We start from the raw sequence: 16,842 nt of genomic DNA, 5'->3' as shown, positions 1-16,842 counted from the left end.
GGAATTATGTGTTAACTTCAGCATACTACTAGCTCCCTTTTTTTAATATTATGAAGTGGACCAAGTGGAACAATTTACAGATTTCAAACAAAAAGCATCAAATGATGTTTAAAAGTGGACAGTAAGCTTCAGCACTTAATTACATAAAAGTCTTGTGATAATACAGCTTTAAATCCCTATACAATAGTAGGCAGAAGTAAGCAGTTATCACTCACCAGCACTGGGCAGTGGAGAACTGCAACTCAAAAATAATTAACTTGGAATAAAACTTATATTTTTTAAACCTATGTACTGTCCACCCAGCAAAAATCAATGTCTATTTCTTGACACACTTTTATTTTAAAAATAAGCCTATCTAAATATTTATATTATAAATAGGAATTACAGCAAGAAACACAGTAAGAAATACCACTGCATGCATACAGGAAAGTATTACTTAAAACATTTGTTTTTTGGAAACAACACAAAAACTCTGAAAAGAGTAAACGATCAACTGGTATACGCAAGGAGGTGCACTTACATCTTCATTCCAGTCTTCTGCTGTCCATTCTTCTATTGAGTTTTTCCATGCTCCTGTTATAATTGGAGAAGAAAACAAAACAGGTGCAAGTTAAAAGCACAGCATTGTGTTTCAACCCTTCTGCTTTAAAAGTAATCCTTTTTCCATTATTAGTGGAACCCCAAACAAAGAGATAGTGGTTGGAAATGTATTTGGAAACACAGTTAGAAGCTCCAGAAAACTGTTCTGAAGAATTAAAATTCTGGGAGGGAAAATACCACCACTCCCTCATCCCCTGTCTTTAATTTCTGATTTCAGGAATTTCTTAGCCACTACAGTGCCAGACTTAATTTGTGTAAACAAACATCACATATGTCTGCACCCCGTGATTAATTCCAAGCATCAGAAGAACTTTCTCCCATGTGCCCAGTGATGGTGAGAAGTTACCCAACCTTCTCAAAGGATTTCAACTTTCATGCACAAATTCATACAGAGCCTGAACAAAACACAACCACAACACCTGCTCCAACATCCACAACCCTACTTTACACAAATTCAATTTCAAGATATGCTCTGGAGGATCCTTTCCAACCTTTTAACTCTCTCCTCAGAGCAAACTCCAATCCCTCACCCCAAGAGAGCACTGTTATTTTAAAACATGTATAATTCTCATAATGGCAACAAAAAAGTCTAAGTTTCCACTGTAGCAACAAACACTTCTTTCTGTAGCTTGTGGTAAAGTTTATTTGGTGAACGCTGGAGCACAGCACGCAGTCCACAGCCTGCAGAAACAGGAAAACTACAAGAAATGATCCTATGGGTGAAAGAACCTGATCCCTTCCACAGGAAACAGCAGGCACAGACATGCAAGAGCAACAGAGTGACTGAAGGCCCACCAGTGAAAGCACAAGGGAGGTTAGCCCAGTAACAAGCAGAGCCTTTGTTTAAACTACACAACCACTAGTAAAGAAAACACCAGCACCATTACGGCCACCGTCACCCTTGATCAAGTACAAAAGCAAAAGAACTGACTGCTTCTATCACTTCCTTTCACTTAATTAGGAACCCTCTGAGACACATTAATCCAGAAATAAGCCCACCCTGAACACAGCATCAAATTCACCTTGTACTACCTAATGCCACCACTGCATTAGTGCTTCCTTCTGTACAACTCGAAACTAGCAGGTTTTGGCAGAGGTGGGTCGGATGTCACTAATCCAGTGAGGAGATCAGGCCAACCATGAAGTTACACACGGCAGGGAGAAGAGAAGGAATCCAGAACTATTTGGTACCTCCTGAGCAAGGTAACATCTGCTCTGTGTTGACTGCGGAGCAACAGAGTTTCAGAGACTGAAATATCCCATGCTCACATTTTAGCCAACAGCCCCTAACCAGGATGTTGTTACATGTTGTTACAACCAAGAACCACACCAAAGCACAGCACCACAACGCCTCAAATTTCTAGACTAATCCACACATTTCTGAAGAAATTTTGAAAAGCAGGAAATGCCCAATGAGTAGTGGTTTTGAGACAAACAGTTGATTTTCTTTCCCTTCCACTGACCAGCACAAAATCCCTTTCCCTGATATTTCTTCTTCAAAGAAACAGATCCTGGTATTTGCCCTGCTTGTATTTATCCCCCATCAGTGCACAAAAGGCCTGCCTCTAGAAGACAAACCTTGTGCTGGATTACATTCAAGTTCTAGAATGACCAGAAGATTCCCTATGACTTTTACAGATCTACAAGAAAACAAAACAAACAAACAAACAAACAAAAAAAACCACAACAAAATAATCCTACAAACCCACAAACTCAAATACCAACTACCTTGTAACTTCCAAGCAACAATTCCCTTCCTCCCTCTTGACAGTTACACTATGATTTTAATTTTTTTTTCATTCTTCAGTTTCAGAGTCATTTAAGGCTGCTCATAACAAAGATGACAAAGGAAGTTATTCTGTGAAGTTTATGAAACTCTATCAAAGTAGAGGCACCCATAAATTACCAGAACACAGTTCCATTTTTATAAGCCACTTTGAGAAGTGAGCACCTCCAACATAACTAATTTATAAGAACTGCTGTGATTTTCACTCAGGAACTCCCACTGCCCTGTACATTACAAAAAAAGGTAAGAGATGAATCATACTCTTCAGGTTTATTCCCTTTTAGATGAGGATTGGTCATTTTGTTTCTCCCGACCTGACCTTTTCATCTGCACATTACTTCTATAAAAATAAGGATGCAGGAAAACTGATGCTATATTATTTGGAACACAATTAGACTTGAACATTATGAACTGCTAAAGATTTGCCCTTTACTCTGTATTTCAACCAACAACACTAAACGTTGCATCCACAAAACCTGTTAGATTTTCTAATGGATTACACAATGGTGCACCTAAAACACCCCTCACTCAAGCTACTGTGATTCTTCTGGCAGCAATTCAGGATATGAGGTTCTAGAGCACTTTCAGAGCATGTATGACAGAAACATACACTATATTTTTAATGAAAGTGTTGATATTTATAATTCCCCAGCACTGGTTAAAAGAGGAATTACTTAGTAAATAACTAACTCGGAATCCACAGAGAGTTTGTATTTGCATGGTGTCTTCAGAAAACATTCTGATCAGCACACTGTGTTTGTTTCTCCAGCTAGTTGCCCAGTAGCTGCCCTGCTATCTCCTCTTTAATGTAACTGCAGATGACAGGTAATACTTTTTTAAGTGTCTAGTATGAACTAATACTGTTTCTTTTCTTTTTAGATGAAATAAGAACTGGGACTGGGTAATGAGGAATAATGAGAGTGATTTTCCAACATGCTCTTCCTCTGTGTAAACTCTTACCTGGCATCCATAAAACCCACTTAAAGCTTTATGGATACATATACAACTCCCACATTCAAATCTTTAGTAACTCTATGTTTGGAACTTAACTGAGTCTGTTGATCTGGAACTAACATAACAGCACTGTAAATGTAGGGTGAAAAACCCTGAAAACTAGTATTTGGGATTGACAAGTCAAATCATGCTCAACTTTGTGCAACCTACTTCTAGCCCATACCTTGTCTTCCACTCTTCCCCTCTATCACTGCTTCCGTCTTCTTTCCCAGCACTCTCTTCTGCTTTAAAACTACTACCCCACTGCAGCCTCCTCTAAAAACCCTCAAGAAGCCTTCCATCACAAGGCTGAAAGTGCTTCCCACTTGGACAAAAGTAAATGATTCAATTTTAAAGCCTCCTCCTTTTTATGAGATTCCTTTTGGCTGGGGGACTTCTTTTAGATATTCCGAGAGCCAGTGTAAAGAACCAACACTGCAAAATAAACACCCTTCAGAGAGACATTTTTGTTTTGTCAGTTATGGTGCCTTTTCCATCTGCATTGAAAGTAAATCAAGACTAGTAAGAAAAAGGTATTTAACACCCAAAAAGAACTGTCACACTTAGCAAGTTTACTTTAAATTTTCACCAACCAAGTAGTTTTCAGGGATGTTCCCACACTGACACTCACTCATTTCACACACATATTTAAGAACCATTAAAATGACAATTCCCAAACGCTTTCTCACACCTTCTTCTCCATACCATGCTCCCCAAATTTCCACACATGCCTTAAGTTGTGTTACTGAATTTCAGTGACGTTCTTGGGGACATGCACAGAGTAAAAGCACACTCAGCATCCCAAAGGAAGTTCCACGTGATGCCTTAGGGTTCTCAAGATTTATAGCAAATATGGATTTTTAGTACGACTGTATAGTCTCTAACAGTTTAGAACAGCAGTTGACAGTTACCCTGTTATCATGCTTCATATTGAATTTTCTAAATTCTTCAGGTTTTTATTTAATGTTCTTTTCGAGGGAAAATACTCCAGCAAGCACATCTTGTTCGGGATATGCACCTGGACCAGAATACTATCACTGTACCCAAAGCAATCTTGAAGCCCATGAACCTGGGAGGAACTGCAAAGACAGCACGTGCTGAGAGGATGAGGAAGATGAGGAAGAAAGGGGTCTTGAGACCTCCAACTCAATTCCATGGAGGTGTGCCAGGGGGGCAGATCTGGGGAGGTCCTGGGGATGGACAGTACTCAGACTGGATGGATTAGTACTATAAAACTGTAGAAACCTGGGACACTCAAGTGCTCTTTCTGCATTTGCTGCACCATAAAGTGCTTTACTAAAAGAACTGCTTTCTACCTTATCTATACTAATATTGTACAAAAAGTTTTTTCTATTTTAGGCAACACACCTGTCAGCTAGAACTTAGAATTTCCACCAATCTGTTTGCTCAGCAGCACACTCCTCATATAGACACATTCATACTCTTACAGGGATCTGTTTACCCACACCAAGCTACTCTTACCCCTAGGCAGAATTCTTCCATTACTGAAGACTAAGGAGATGCCTACAAGGAACAAAGGTTGCCATGAGAGAAGCACATGAAGGCTACGCTGAGTTAGCAGAGAGGGCCACAAAACATTTGAGCTTACTTTGGAAGTGGAGCACACGTCATGTGTAAGCCACAACCATACAGCTGCTATCATTAGTAACAAACCAGTGATTCTATACCTCTGGTCCAGTCTTCTCATACCTTTCTTGTAGGTTTTCTTTAACTAGTTAATCTTACTGCTTCTGCAATGCCTGTGATGACATACCCTGTCCCTTGCTACCAATAGCGAACAACAATACAAGAATTCCAAGAGGAATTTTCAAGACCTTAGGTGTCCTCCTTATTTGAAAGGCTAACATCAGTGAAAATAAAAGGTGTGTTTCTGTTTGTGCTACAGCACCAAATAATTTCGAAAGTAATTCCTTGGAAAGACGCCATATTTGGCAAGAATGCTCCCATTAATAACCATTAATATACTCAAGGAATATTCTCTTTCACATTGGACCAGAAGGTACTCAGAGTGACAAGACAGCTGCTTAATAAGCCATCCTAAACTCTGAGCCTGTCAGTGCCTTCTCTGGCTAAGTGGGAAACAGTTCATATGAAGCTCAGAAAGCTGCATCTCAAGCAGCTCAGAGCAGAGCTGAACAGAGTACTGGCCTCCAGGATCTCCTTCCACACTTCACACAAGGGTTGATGAAAAACTACCCAAGTAGGTTTCAGCAATGAAGAGACCAGAAGAGTTACCCATTGCTGCAGTTAAAAAAAATTCACTCCCTCAACAGTTCTCAAGTGCAGACAAAACCATATAATTGATTTCACCATCCTGACACAGGATTTCCTGTCATCTCTTGCCACAGAACATAGGAAGCCGCAAGGTATCCTATTTTCCCAATCACAGATAAGCAGGTCACCCACCTCATTTCTGAATCACCACGAGATCACTGTTAAGTGGTTTCTTTCCAAACTCTGTCTGTCTCTTGCCTTTAGCTGGGAGTGTGTACTTCTCACTTGAAACACAAAGCTGCCTCTATCTTCCGACAGGCCAACAACTTTTTGGTTTCTATTCAAGTGCCTACTCATGTTTTGCTAATAATTCTTCTCTTCAAACATGGCAGACCTTGGAACTCTCCTCCATCCCAGAGACTCACAACCTTACATTTCTGCGTTGCACTGGTGGGGTTTTCAAAGCCATCCCAGTGTCACTGAGTGAATTCATGTTTGTAAACTGTTTTTCTTTTCTTTTTCTTCTTAGATATTCACACTCTATTATCTAATGCCTGTGGACCAATCAGTTCTATTAGGATTATGCTCCTTAACTACATTAGGTGAGATCTTAAGCAGTATTAAGATATTTAAACAGTTCTTCACATACAAGGTTCTTCCAATGACTCTTCAAATTCCTTTGTCTCTCTTGTCAGTATCAGAACACAAAAACTGCACAATGCCTTCCCTTCCGTCTTACCAGAGAGACACACAGCATGTGCTCTGCACATCAGCAGTAGTTAAACTATAAAAATGAACTAATCTCTGTGTCACAGGAGATGGAGTCACACTGTCAGAAGTTAAGTGAACACTTGCAGAATGGTTACTTTAACTGTAATTTTCTACAGGTCTTCATTTCAATCCTTCCACTTCTTTAAGCATCTTACCAGTTCCATCATCTGCATCATTCTGACCAGTCTCCCAAATCTCTGATTTTGTCCCAAAGCCATCAGTGGCAGAAGACTCCATATAGTCTGCAGGATTAAATGTCCTAGAGTTTTAAAAGTTAAAAAATGGAAGAGAACACATGGGTCATTCAACGAGCACAAGTGTCATCTTTTTAGCTGAAGTTGTACTAGATTTAACATCTCAATTTCACTTCAAAAAATTTTTTTCTTCTATGAGGAGACAGAGACAAAAAAGGGAGAAAAGAGAAAAGGAGAAAAAAAGTGAGGAGACTGGAAAACAAAATTCCCGTAGAGAAATTGAACCAAAGCAATTCCTGAAAAAGCAGTTAACAGCATACCTACCCCTCCCAGTCTTACAAAGCATTAGTTTATACACACAAATAAAATGATAAGACCCTCTCTGCTCAAAAGTTTCTCAGTAGGTGGCTGACTGACAAGTAACCAGCATCATGTCCTTCCAGAGCACCAGACCTGCCCAGGACACCAGTACATAGATGCAGCTAAAAGGTGAAAAAGGATTATTGAATAAAAACCTCTTTTCAGTTTCTTCATTTACAAGTATGAACAAGAAGGATTATTAGTGAAGGAGAAAAAGCCTTCTGCTCATCATGACATCACTGATGTTATATGAAGTGCCATTAAAAGTAAATACTGAGTGAAAGTGGTGGAGGCCATGTTTCTATAAAGAAAGCTATTCCAACAAAATTAAGAGCAAACTTTTAAGCTGCTGAGTAACTTCTTCTGAATCATCTGTTTTAAGGTCCATGTATGTCCAAACAGCTAATGCATGAAACCTCAAAAACAGGAGGAAGCTTAGAATCGCTGCTTTCCAGTTTTATATAGAACTTGCACATTCTACATTACACTGAAATGAATCTGGTTTTGAATTGACCTAAGACTAAATACACAACACAGCTTTCAGCCTCCAAGGCACTATGTGGCTGGTACTGATGGCAGGTATTGTTCTCCAAGTTTGAGATATTAACACTGAGTAAATGTACATTAGGTTTGTATAAGTGTGCCTAGTTAGAAATACTGGTTTAAGACAAAAATGTTCCGTTCATCATCTAAGAGATTTGTCAATTTTTGAATCCCTATTAGTTAATCAAACATACAGCAATATTCACACATACAGTGGCAACATTGTAATTTAATACTGCCACTGAGTTTGATCCTTGCCAAAATCTGTGCTCTGCATGTTTCTTACCCCATGCCTTGGGCTGAAAACCTCCCCGCTCCTCTCCCTCTGCCACGTCCAAACCCTAGGAGAGAAAACACCATTTAACAGCAACAGCAGAGGAGCCACCAGTCACTAGTCTGTCACATTACAGAATGCCATGGTTGAACAAGAAAACTACCACAACTGAAGTTAAATATAATTTATTTCCCAAATTCCTGCACAGAACTTGTTTCCCTAAAACACACAAATAAGCCACAGCTCAACTAAGACCACACATTTCAGTAGGATCTGCAATTCTTTGCCATCTTTCTGTATCTCATGAAGTAGCTCCAAATGTCAATAAAAGAACTTTGTAAAGACTCATCCCAGAGACTGCTACTGCCAGATCATTAGATGTTTTCCAAAACTTCGTCTCTACTGTCTCACTCTTGCCTAAGATGCCTGGGAATCCAAGGCTCCCTGCATACCCTGACCGCTCAAGAAATTCCCTATTCCTCCTTATCTGTGTGAGGACAAAGTTGAAATACTCCATTTGTTTCCTACTCTGATTCAAACCACCTGTCCATCCCTACCCTCCTGTGCTTCTGCCAACCAGTCACCACACATTCCTTCTGCTTTCCCCTTAATCACAGCTACTGGCAAGGAAATTACCCAGTTCAAATTACTCAGCTTCCCTGTTATCACCCACAGGAATATTCATTTCTCTTTTAACAAAGACAAGTATTTGTTGCCTTCAGTTTTGATTACCAGCCTCAGTTAATATGATACAGTGAAAGGCTTTATTTTTGCACATTCCAGTGTCAGCAAGGCATGAAAATTTTTGTGCTACTTAACAATCCATAAAGTAAATATCTATAAAAAATGTTAGCAACTACTTCTTACGTGTAGTGTATTTCTGCAAAGATTTCACCCCCATCCCTTTTTAGGGGTTTTACCTGAGGCTTTTGCAATTTGTTGGGGTGTTTTTGTATGACAAGAACAGGAAGAGGTCAAGAACTACAGTCAGAGAACAAAAAACAATGTTTATTTTAATGACAAAATGAGGTGGTAATTATAATTTACCAGGCAACTACAAGTTTACCAGAGCATAAAAATTATAATCCTGAATCACCAATACGCTGGTGTCCAAACATCAGAATTACCCATGACAGCCTGTTTAAAATTGGATCAGAATTATCTCTTATTTTCAGGGGACCACCTGAACTGAGTAAGAGCATTAGCTCTAAGACATGGTAAAACCAGTTTAGGAAGTTTTAATGACTTACCATTTCCCATTCTCACCACTAGTTCTTCCCCTTGTCCCAGTTCACTGTTCAAATGTTAAAAAGACATTTCTAGACCTACTTTTTCAAGGACTTCTTAGGAGCACCAAAGTAGCAGGATGAAATAAGCAGAAGAAGGATTCCCATGCAGCAACACACAGTATTTTGTTGGAACAAGAACCCAGAATAGCTGAAGTCTGGCACTGGCCAGTTCTTCCATCTCTACATTATTTCCCCTCTTTTCACAAGTGGATGCAGAGAAGGCAGGCAGAAGTTAGGAATGTGGCTACAGCTGCTGCAACCTGGCATTTGCCACCCTTCTTCACCAAGCCCACATGCTCTTTGCCATAAGGAACAGTGCTCCAGACCCAGCTGTACCCAACTGCTTCCAACTTGGCCTCTGAACCTCCTTGCTCATCCTACCTCCTCTACTGCTCCTCTCCTCTGCCCACCTAAAATCCCTTGTCTGGGAAGCTGCTCCATGGTATTAAAGGGTCACAGCTCCCAGGTGCAGAGAACTCTGAGCACTCTGGATTTTGTCCAGTAGAGTTTTTTTAAGAGCAGAACCAGCTACAAAAGGTTACCTGAGGACATAGTGGGGGTCATCACGTAATAAAATTACATCCTACTGCCATTAATACAGCATTAAATTCCATTTACTGAGATTGCACAGAAGCAAGATCAACAGTTTTCTGATCACCTCAGGTACAAGTTCAACTGTGAGCTGCAAAACACAGAAACAGTCAAGCAGAAATATTTTTGAGTGAAGTAATCGGACCATCAGTACAGAGAAATAGCTGGAACAGCCATGATGAAAGAAGAAACAGATTTTAGAAAAGGAGGTAAGTCTCCTCACTTACCCAAGTGCAAAAGCCTGAAAGAATGACCTCACCACATGCAGTGAGTTTCTGTGGCTGGGTTTTGGTACTGGGGTAGCTAGAGGAGTGGTTTCTGTTAGAAGCTGCTGGAAGCTTCCCCTGTCCTATGGAGCCAATGCCATCTGGCTCCTGGACAGGCTTCCTGTCACTGGCCAAGGCCAAGACAATCAGGAGTGACAGTAGTGCCTCTGTGACAACATATTTAAGAACAGAAAGTTGTGGTGAAGAAAGAATTCCAGCCAGGGAAGAGTGGAGTGAGAACATGGGAACAACAGTGTAAGACACCAAGGTCAGTGGAGAAGGAGGGGCAGGAGGTGCTCCAGGTGCCAGAACTGCGGCCCCTGCAGCCCATGGTGCAGACCATGGTGGAGCAGCTGTGCCCCTGCAGCCCACGGGGGACCATCGGGGTGCAGAGACCTCCCTGCAGCCCATGGAGCAGCCCACGCTGGAGAAGGTGGATGCATGAAGGAGGCTGTGACCCCGTGGGAGGCCCAAGATGGAACAAGATCCTGCTGGAAACCTGCAGCCCATGGAGAGGGAAGCCCACGTTGGAGCAGGTTTTTCCTGGGCAGGACTTGTGGCCCCTGTGGGGGACCCATGTTGGTACAGCTCATCCATGAAGGACTGCACCCCATGGAGGAGGGACCCAGGGGATAGCAGTTTGGGAAGAAGTGTTGCCCAAGGGATGGACTCGTGCTGGAGAGGTCCATCAAGGATTGTCTTCCATGGGAGGGACCCCACAGGAGCAGGAGAAGGACTCCTCTCTCTGAGCAGTGGTAGAAACAACAACTGACTGTAACCCCCATTCCCTGTCCCCCTGCACTGCTGCAGGGGAGGAGGGAGAACATGGAAGGAAGGAGGGGTGAGGGGAAGGTGTTTTTAAGATGTTTTATTTCTCACTCCTTGGCTCTTATGCTGTTAGTAATAAATTGAAGTACTATCCCCACTCTGAGTCTGTTTTGCCCATGAAGGTAACCAGTAACTGACCTCTCCCAGATCTTATCTCAACTCTTGAATCCTTAGCTGTTTTATTGGGTTTTTTTTCTCTCCTCTGTCCAGTTGCAGAGGGAGAGTGAGAGTGGCTTTAGTGGATACCTGGTATCTGGCCAGGTCAGCCCACTACAGCACACTAAACAGAAGATGACATTTCAGCAAGCAAGACATGTAAGATACCATACCATCATGGACACAATAAACTACTGGCTAAAAACACCAATAAGAACCTCTTATAATTTTATAAATTGCTGAAAAGAAATAATGTTGTTCCTGAAGTTCCATGCACAGTCTTAGACTACTAGCCAAAAAGGCATTTTTTTATGCCAGATCACTTTGAAAGTTAATCCTGAACTTGAATTTCAAGGGGATTCCTTTAATTTTGTAAAGCTGTGTCTGTGCTTTCTGTCAAAACTAAAATTAAGTTTATTCAACAAATGCAACAAAAAGCATTCTAATGAAGACAAAAGGGAAGTACCAAACTAGTGGGGTTAACATTAAATTCAAAGATAGAAAAGACACTTACAAAGAATTAACTCAAATTATGGGACAGTAAGTACTGACCACTGAAATGTCACCCGAACTCAAACACACTGTCACACATCATGGTCTATAATGCGTGATGCCAGCGGGAAGGGTTGATATTCTCTTTGACACAACCAGACCACTAATATATTCTTAATTTCTCACCCTAAGGAAGTTACTCCTCTCAGCTGCCAAAATTAAAATATGGCCTTAAAACAACTAGAAGGCACAGTTTTCTAACATAGAGAAGTTAGTCATGAAACAACTGTGAATGCCCACAGGGTATCTGCAAACATACTATGCTTTTTAACATTGACTAAGACGTCAGTGAGGAAATGAGGCTTCACACCAGAATTCAGCGCAAGGATCCAAATTCTGAGGCTGCAACACCACAGTAACTTAAATCCATTTAAATCAGAACCACCACAACTGTGGTTTTCCTCACCAAGCTCTACTCTTTCCTGCACCAACAGTTTTGCACTTATCAGTGGCGAGTACCAAACCACTACCAGAAAACAGTATTTGTTGACTTTTAGATCAGCTCTCCAGACCAGTTCCCTACTTGCTAAATGCCAGAAAACCATGCACCTTTACAGATGAATAAGCCACTTTTAAACCCAGCTACCATGCTGATTGTCTTTTTTCTTTTTGGCTTGGTTAGTTTTGCTGTCACCTATCCCCTCTTATTTTCCATATGCCTTAGCAGTTTCCAGGAGGATCTGCTCCATTATCTTGCCAGGTAGAGAAGTGAAATTTTCTGGCATGTAGTTCTCCAGGTCTTCCTAATTTCCCTTTTTAAAATGGAAGTTACGCTTCCTCTTTTCCAATGAATGGGAATTTCACATTCAACAAATATGATGGATAGTGGCTTAGCTACTTGCTTTACCAGTTCCCTCGTGACCCGTGGATGTATCTTGTCAGATCTAACGGATATGTTCAGATTTCTAAAATGGTCTCAGACCAGATCCTCTCCTACAGCGGGCAGTTCTTCATTCTCCCAGTCTCTGCCTTTCCCTTCTACAACTCAGATGGCTGGAGATCTTGCCAGCAAAGACCCCAAGGCAAAAGAAGTCATTAGGTACCTCAGCCTTCTCCTTGTCCCAGTTAGCCAGGTCTTCATTTTCTTACGGAGAAGGCTCACATCTTCCCTAGTAGTCTTCCTTTTCTCCCCAACATTACAACTTTAGCATTCCTAACCAGAACCCTGGCTGCTCAGACAATCTCCCTATTCCTCCCAGGCTCCCTGTCTTTGCTTCCACCCTCTTTGGGTTTCCTTTTCATGTTTGTTTGTCCAGGAGCTCCCTGTCCCTCCATGCAGTCTGGTGTTTTTACCCGACTTTCTTTGTTGGGATGCACTGCTCCTGAGCTTTGAGGAAGGGATACTTAAACATTAACCAACTTTCCTGATCCCGCCCTTCCCTCCGGGGCTTTACCACATGGCACCCTTCTTCTTCAGAGTGAAGAAGCCAAAGTCTGCTCTCCTGAAGGCCAAGGCAATGAGTTGGCTGTGTGTCCTCCTCACTGCCCCCCAGATCTCAACCTCCATGATTTCACAGTCACTGCAGCCCTGGTTGCCCTTGACCTTCACATTCCTCATCAGCCCTTCCTTGTTGGTGAGAGGAAGGTCCTGCACAGCATGTCTCCTCATTGGCCCATCTATCACTTGGAGAGGGAAGTTATCACCAATGCACTCCAGGAACTGCCTGGATTGTCTGTGCCCAGCTATGTTGCCCTTCCAACACATTTGAGATGCTTGAAGTCCCCCATGAGTACCAGGGCTTGTGAATTATCCCACTCCCATCTGTCTTAAGAGGGTTTCATCCACTCAGTCCTCCTGGTCAGGAGACCTGTAGCATACCCCCCCTTGTCACCTGTCCCTGTTCTCCTTGTAATCCTGACCCAGAAGTTCTCATATGGTTCCTCATCCATTCCCAGACAGAGTTCTGTGTACTCCAGCTGGTCACCGACAGAGTGCAACACCCCCTCCTCCCCTAGGCCTGTCCTTCCTAAGAAGCTGTATCCTTCCATTCCAACACTCCCCTCTAAGGAGCCACCCCACCACATCTTCATGATGCCAACTCAGGTATGCACACATCTCTAATGCCTCTTGTTGATTCCCCATGCTCTGTGTTTGCACAGAGGCAACTGTGCTGGGCTCCCAGAAAAGACAACTTACTGGCTGGAATGGCTGCAGTTCCTTTGTGCTGCCCTTCAGGTGCTGTCCTGCTGTCCTGAGATTCTTCTCCAGGGTTTGAGCACCTCTTGCTGGCCCTGGCATCAAACTGGTGGGATTGGGATAAACTAAGGGTCCCCTCCCCAGTAACTTTAGCTTAAAGGCCTCTTCACCAGCCCAGTAAGACCACAAGTTACCACAGCATGGTGCTGAAGGGACCTTAAAGATCACCTCATTCTAATCCCCCTGCTATAGGCAAGGACACCTTCCACTAAACCAGATTGCCCAAAGCCCCATCCAGCCCAGCCTTGAACACTGCCAGGAATGGGACAGCCACAACAGCCACAACTTCTCTGGGCAACCTGTGCCAGTGCCTCACCAACCCCACAGCAAAGAATTTCTTGCTAGTATCTAACCTAAACCTCCCCTCTTCTAGTTTCAAACTGTTCTCTCCTTGTCCTATCACTATCTGCCCATATAAAAAGTCTCTCTCCATCTTGTTGTAAGCTCTCTTTGGGTACTGGAAGGTGCTAGAAGCCCTCTCAGCCTGTCTTCATAGCAGAGGTGCTCCAGCCCCCTGAACATCTTTCGTAGCCTCTATGGACCTGCTCTAACAGGTCCACAAGTTTTTTTTTTGAGGACCCCAGAGCTGGATGCAGCGCTAAAGAGCAGAGTAAAGGGGCAGAATTCCCTTCTCTATTCTGCTGGCCATGGTCCTTGGATGCAGCCCAGGATGCAGTTGGGCTGCAAGCTCACGTCCAGCTTTTCATCAATAAGAAGCCCCAAGTAATTCTCTGCAGGACTGGTTTCAATGAGTTCTGTTCCCAGTCTGTACTCATGTCTGGAATTGCCCTGACCCAGGTGCAGCACCTTGCATTGGTCTTGTTAGACCTCATGATGTTCCATAGGTCCATTTCTCAAGCTTCCCCAGGTGCCTTCTGGATGGCATCCTGACCTCTCAGCTTGGTGTTACCCGCAAACTTCCTGAGGGTGCCCTTGACCTCACTATGTTATATATCAAAAAGCACTGGTCCTAAGACAGAGCCCTGAAGGACACCAGTCATCACCAGCCTCCAACTGGACACAGAGTCATTGATCACAACACTCTGTATCCATCCAGCCAATTCTCCATCCACCAAACAGAACACCTTTCAAATTCCTATCTCTCCAAAGCAGAGATAAGGATGTTGTGTGGGACCATGTCAAAGGCCTTACAGACGTCCAGGTAAATGACATTAATCAGTCTTCCTTCTCAACTGCTGCAGTCACAGAATCACAGAACGTGTGGGGTTGGAAGGGACCCACAAGGATCAGAGTCCAATCCTGTACAATCACTCCATCATAGAAGGCCACTGGATTACTCAGGCACGATTTGCCCTTACTGAGGCCATGATGACTGAAGATACTCATCCCCTTCCCTGACAGATGGAACACATCAGCCCCCAGAAGACCACAGGCTAAGAAGAAAACCCCCTGGTTGTAGCACCAGGCCTGTAACAGTCTGCTGATTCTCTGAATACAATTAACCCTTTTAACTCCCTTCCCTTTTGACTGGAAGGACGGATGAAAAAATTACCTGTGCTCTAGAGTCCCTTATGGCCACTCCCAGGGCTCTGTCATCCTTCTTCATGCTGGTCATACTGCTCCTGGCTCTATCACTGATGCCCACATAAAACAACAGCAGCAGGTACAGTCAGTGGACTGTGCAAGGCCTGGTAGTGCCAGTGACATCCCTGATATGAGCTGATATGTAAGCAGCACACCAGCTCACCAAATGGGTGCCATTTTTCTTTTCTTGAATTAATTCTACAAAGGTCAACACTTACACCCAACTTAGGCAGGATTTTCTGTTTCCGCTAAAACCCACTCACAATCACACAGTCAAGTCTCCACTCTGGTACCGTCCATGCATGGAAAGAATTACTCCCCACATTCACAACATTTCTTCCCCCAAAACTAATGCACACTACATGGGAGCATGAGAACGATGTGTAGAAGAACAACTCAGATGGGCCTAGCCCATTAAATCAATATTCTGTAGAAAATCCAGTCTGCTCAGCTTGGACACCTAAATCCTTCTATTGCAACACAGGTGCTTTATTTCAAAACTCAGATGTTCACACTAATGGGTTTAGAGGAAGGTACTTCAAGGTTAAGAAGCCTAAAGAACAGCTGTGAAAGGAAAAGGAAATGCAAACTGGACAAGCAGACAACACCTACATTTGTGCTTATCTCTGACTACACAGTAACAGAAGCCATGATCTCTGCTCTGGAAATGCAGGGCCAGCCATCCTCCCAGCAGACACCAAGCTGACAGAGGCTTAATCCTTAAGAGATAAGGAGGCTAAGTATGGAAACTTTGCATTCTAGGTACTCCATATGATGAAAACAAACATCAAAGTTGCATTTAATAATTCAAATTACTTTCGCCTTTATTAGTCATCATAAAGCTAGAAGTAATTCATAACTTTTATATACTGCATATAATCTAGAAAACATTTTTAAATGCATGTGCAGAAAACTTTCAACTCTGAAATTATACTTAAAAGAAAATGGGTAACTTGTTAAAACTAAGTTATGGTTAATTTCAAAAAAATAAAAAATGTACATGACACAGTTTCTTAACCACAGGAAAACTAAACAGACTTTGTATTATGACCTCCAGAAAGTCTGCTGCACGTTTATGTTTCACAAAAAAATAACATCCTTACTAGTTCTGGCAAAAGAAACCCAAAATACATCCCGTGCCAACTGGGCTAAGCTTTTAAACCAAGAGAATGTTTACACATGCAATTCTGGTTACAGAAACTCAATTTCTTCAAGGACAGCATAGACAGGATACTTCTTATCTAAAACCATTCTAAAAAAAAAAGAGATCAAAACCACAAACTGGATTATAATCAGATATCTATGAAAAGGATAAGCAGCTTTGCTTTCTTATACAGCCAGTAGAAAAACAAGATTTGGAAGGATAGTTGTCATGCTGTTTGAGTCCAGAATTAAAACATAACGTATTTCCCTTTCATTTTTATTTGTTTGGTAAGAAGAAGATTCCCTGTCAGCACCCACATTTATGACACACTCATGTTGCTCTGAAACAATGAAGAGGAAGAAAATGGAAGAACAGAAGTACAAACAACAAGACTCTCTTCCCTTGGCAAACCAGGAGAATTACTACACATGAATTTGTAATAAATTCTATGCTGAATCAAGTCCAAAAGTTCACCTACCTGCTATCCCATTATAAGCTACGGTTAGTTAGACACCTAG

At 42.2% G+C, this 16,842-nt stretch overlaps 2 protein-coding genes across 6 annotated transcripts in view; one reads left to right on the top strand and one right to left on the bottom strand.

Annotated features, from left to right (window-relative positions):
- TPGS2 (tubulin polyglutamylase complex subunit 2) overlaps nt 1-16,842 on the top strand; it is a 698,248-nt gene that overhangs the window by 360,200 nt on the left and 321,206 nt on the right. The window lies entirely within an intron of this gene.
- The window catches only part of UBAP2 (ubiquitin associated protein 2), a 152,376-nt gene that overhangs the window by 98,944 nt on the left and 36,590 nt on the right, over nt 1-16,842 (bottom strand). For 4 of the 5 annotated variants that reach the window (XM_050328800.1, XM_050328801.1, XM_050328802.1 and 1 more), the window contains exons 7-9: nt 7,769-7,823; nt 6,541-6,644; nt 521-573 (exon numbers count right to left, since the gene is read on the bottom strand). In XM_050328800.1, coding sequence (XP_050184757.1) covers nt 521-573; nt 6,541-6,644; nt 7,769-7,823 — 212 coding nt within the window. The remainder of the gene's footprint in view (nt 1-520; nt 574-6,540; nt 6,645-7,768; nt 7,824-16,842) is intronic. The other variant, XM_050328804.1, reaches the window with a different exon arrangement.

Source organism: Myiozetetes cayanensis, unplaced genomic scaffold (assembly GCF_022539395.1).
Source record: "Myiozetetes cayanensis isolate MyiCay16 unplaced genomic scaffold, myiCay2020 scf4, whole genome shotgun sequence".
Lineage (NCBI taxonomy): Eukaryota > Metazoa > Chordata > Aves > Passeriformes > Tyrannidae > Myiozetetes > Myiozetetes cayanensis.
Note: the sequence above shows the minus strand (reverse complement) of the source record. Positions and strands in the feature narration are given on the sequence as shown.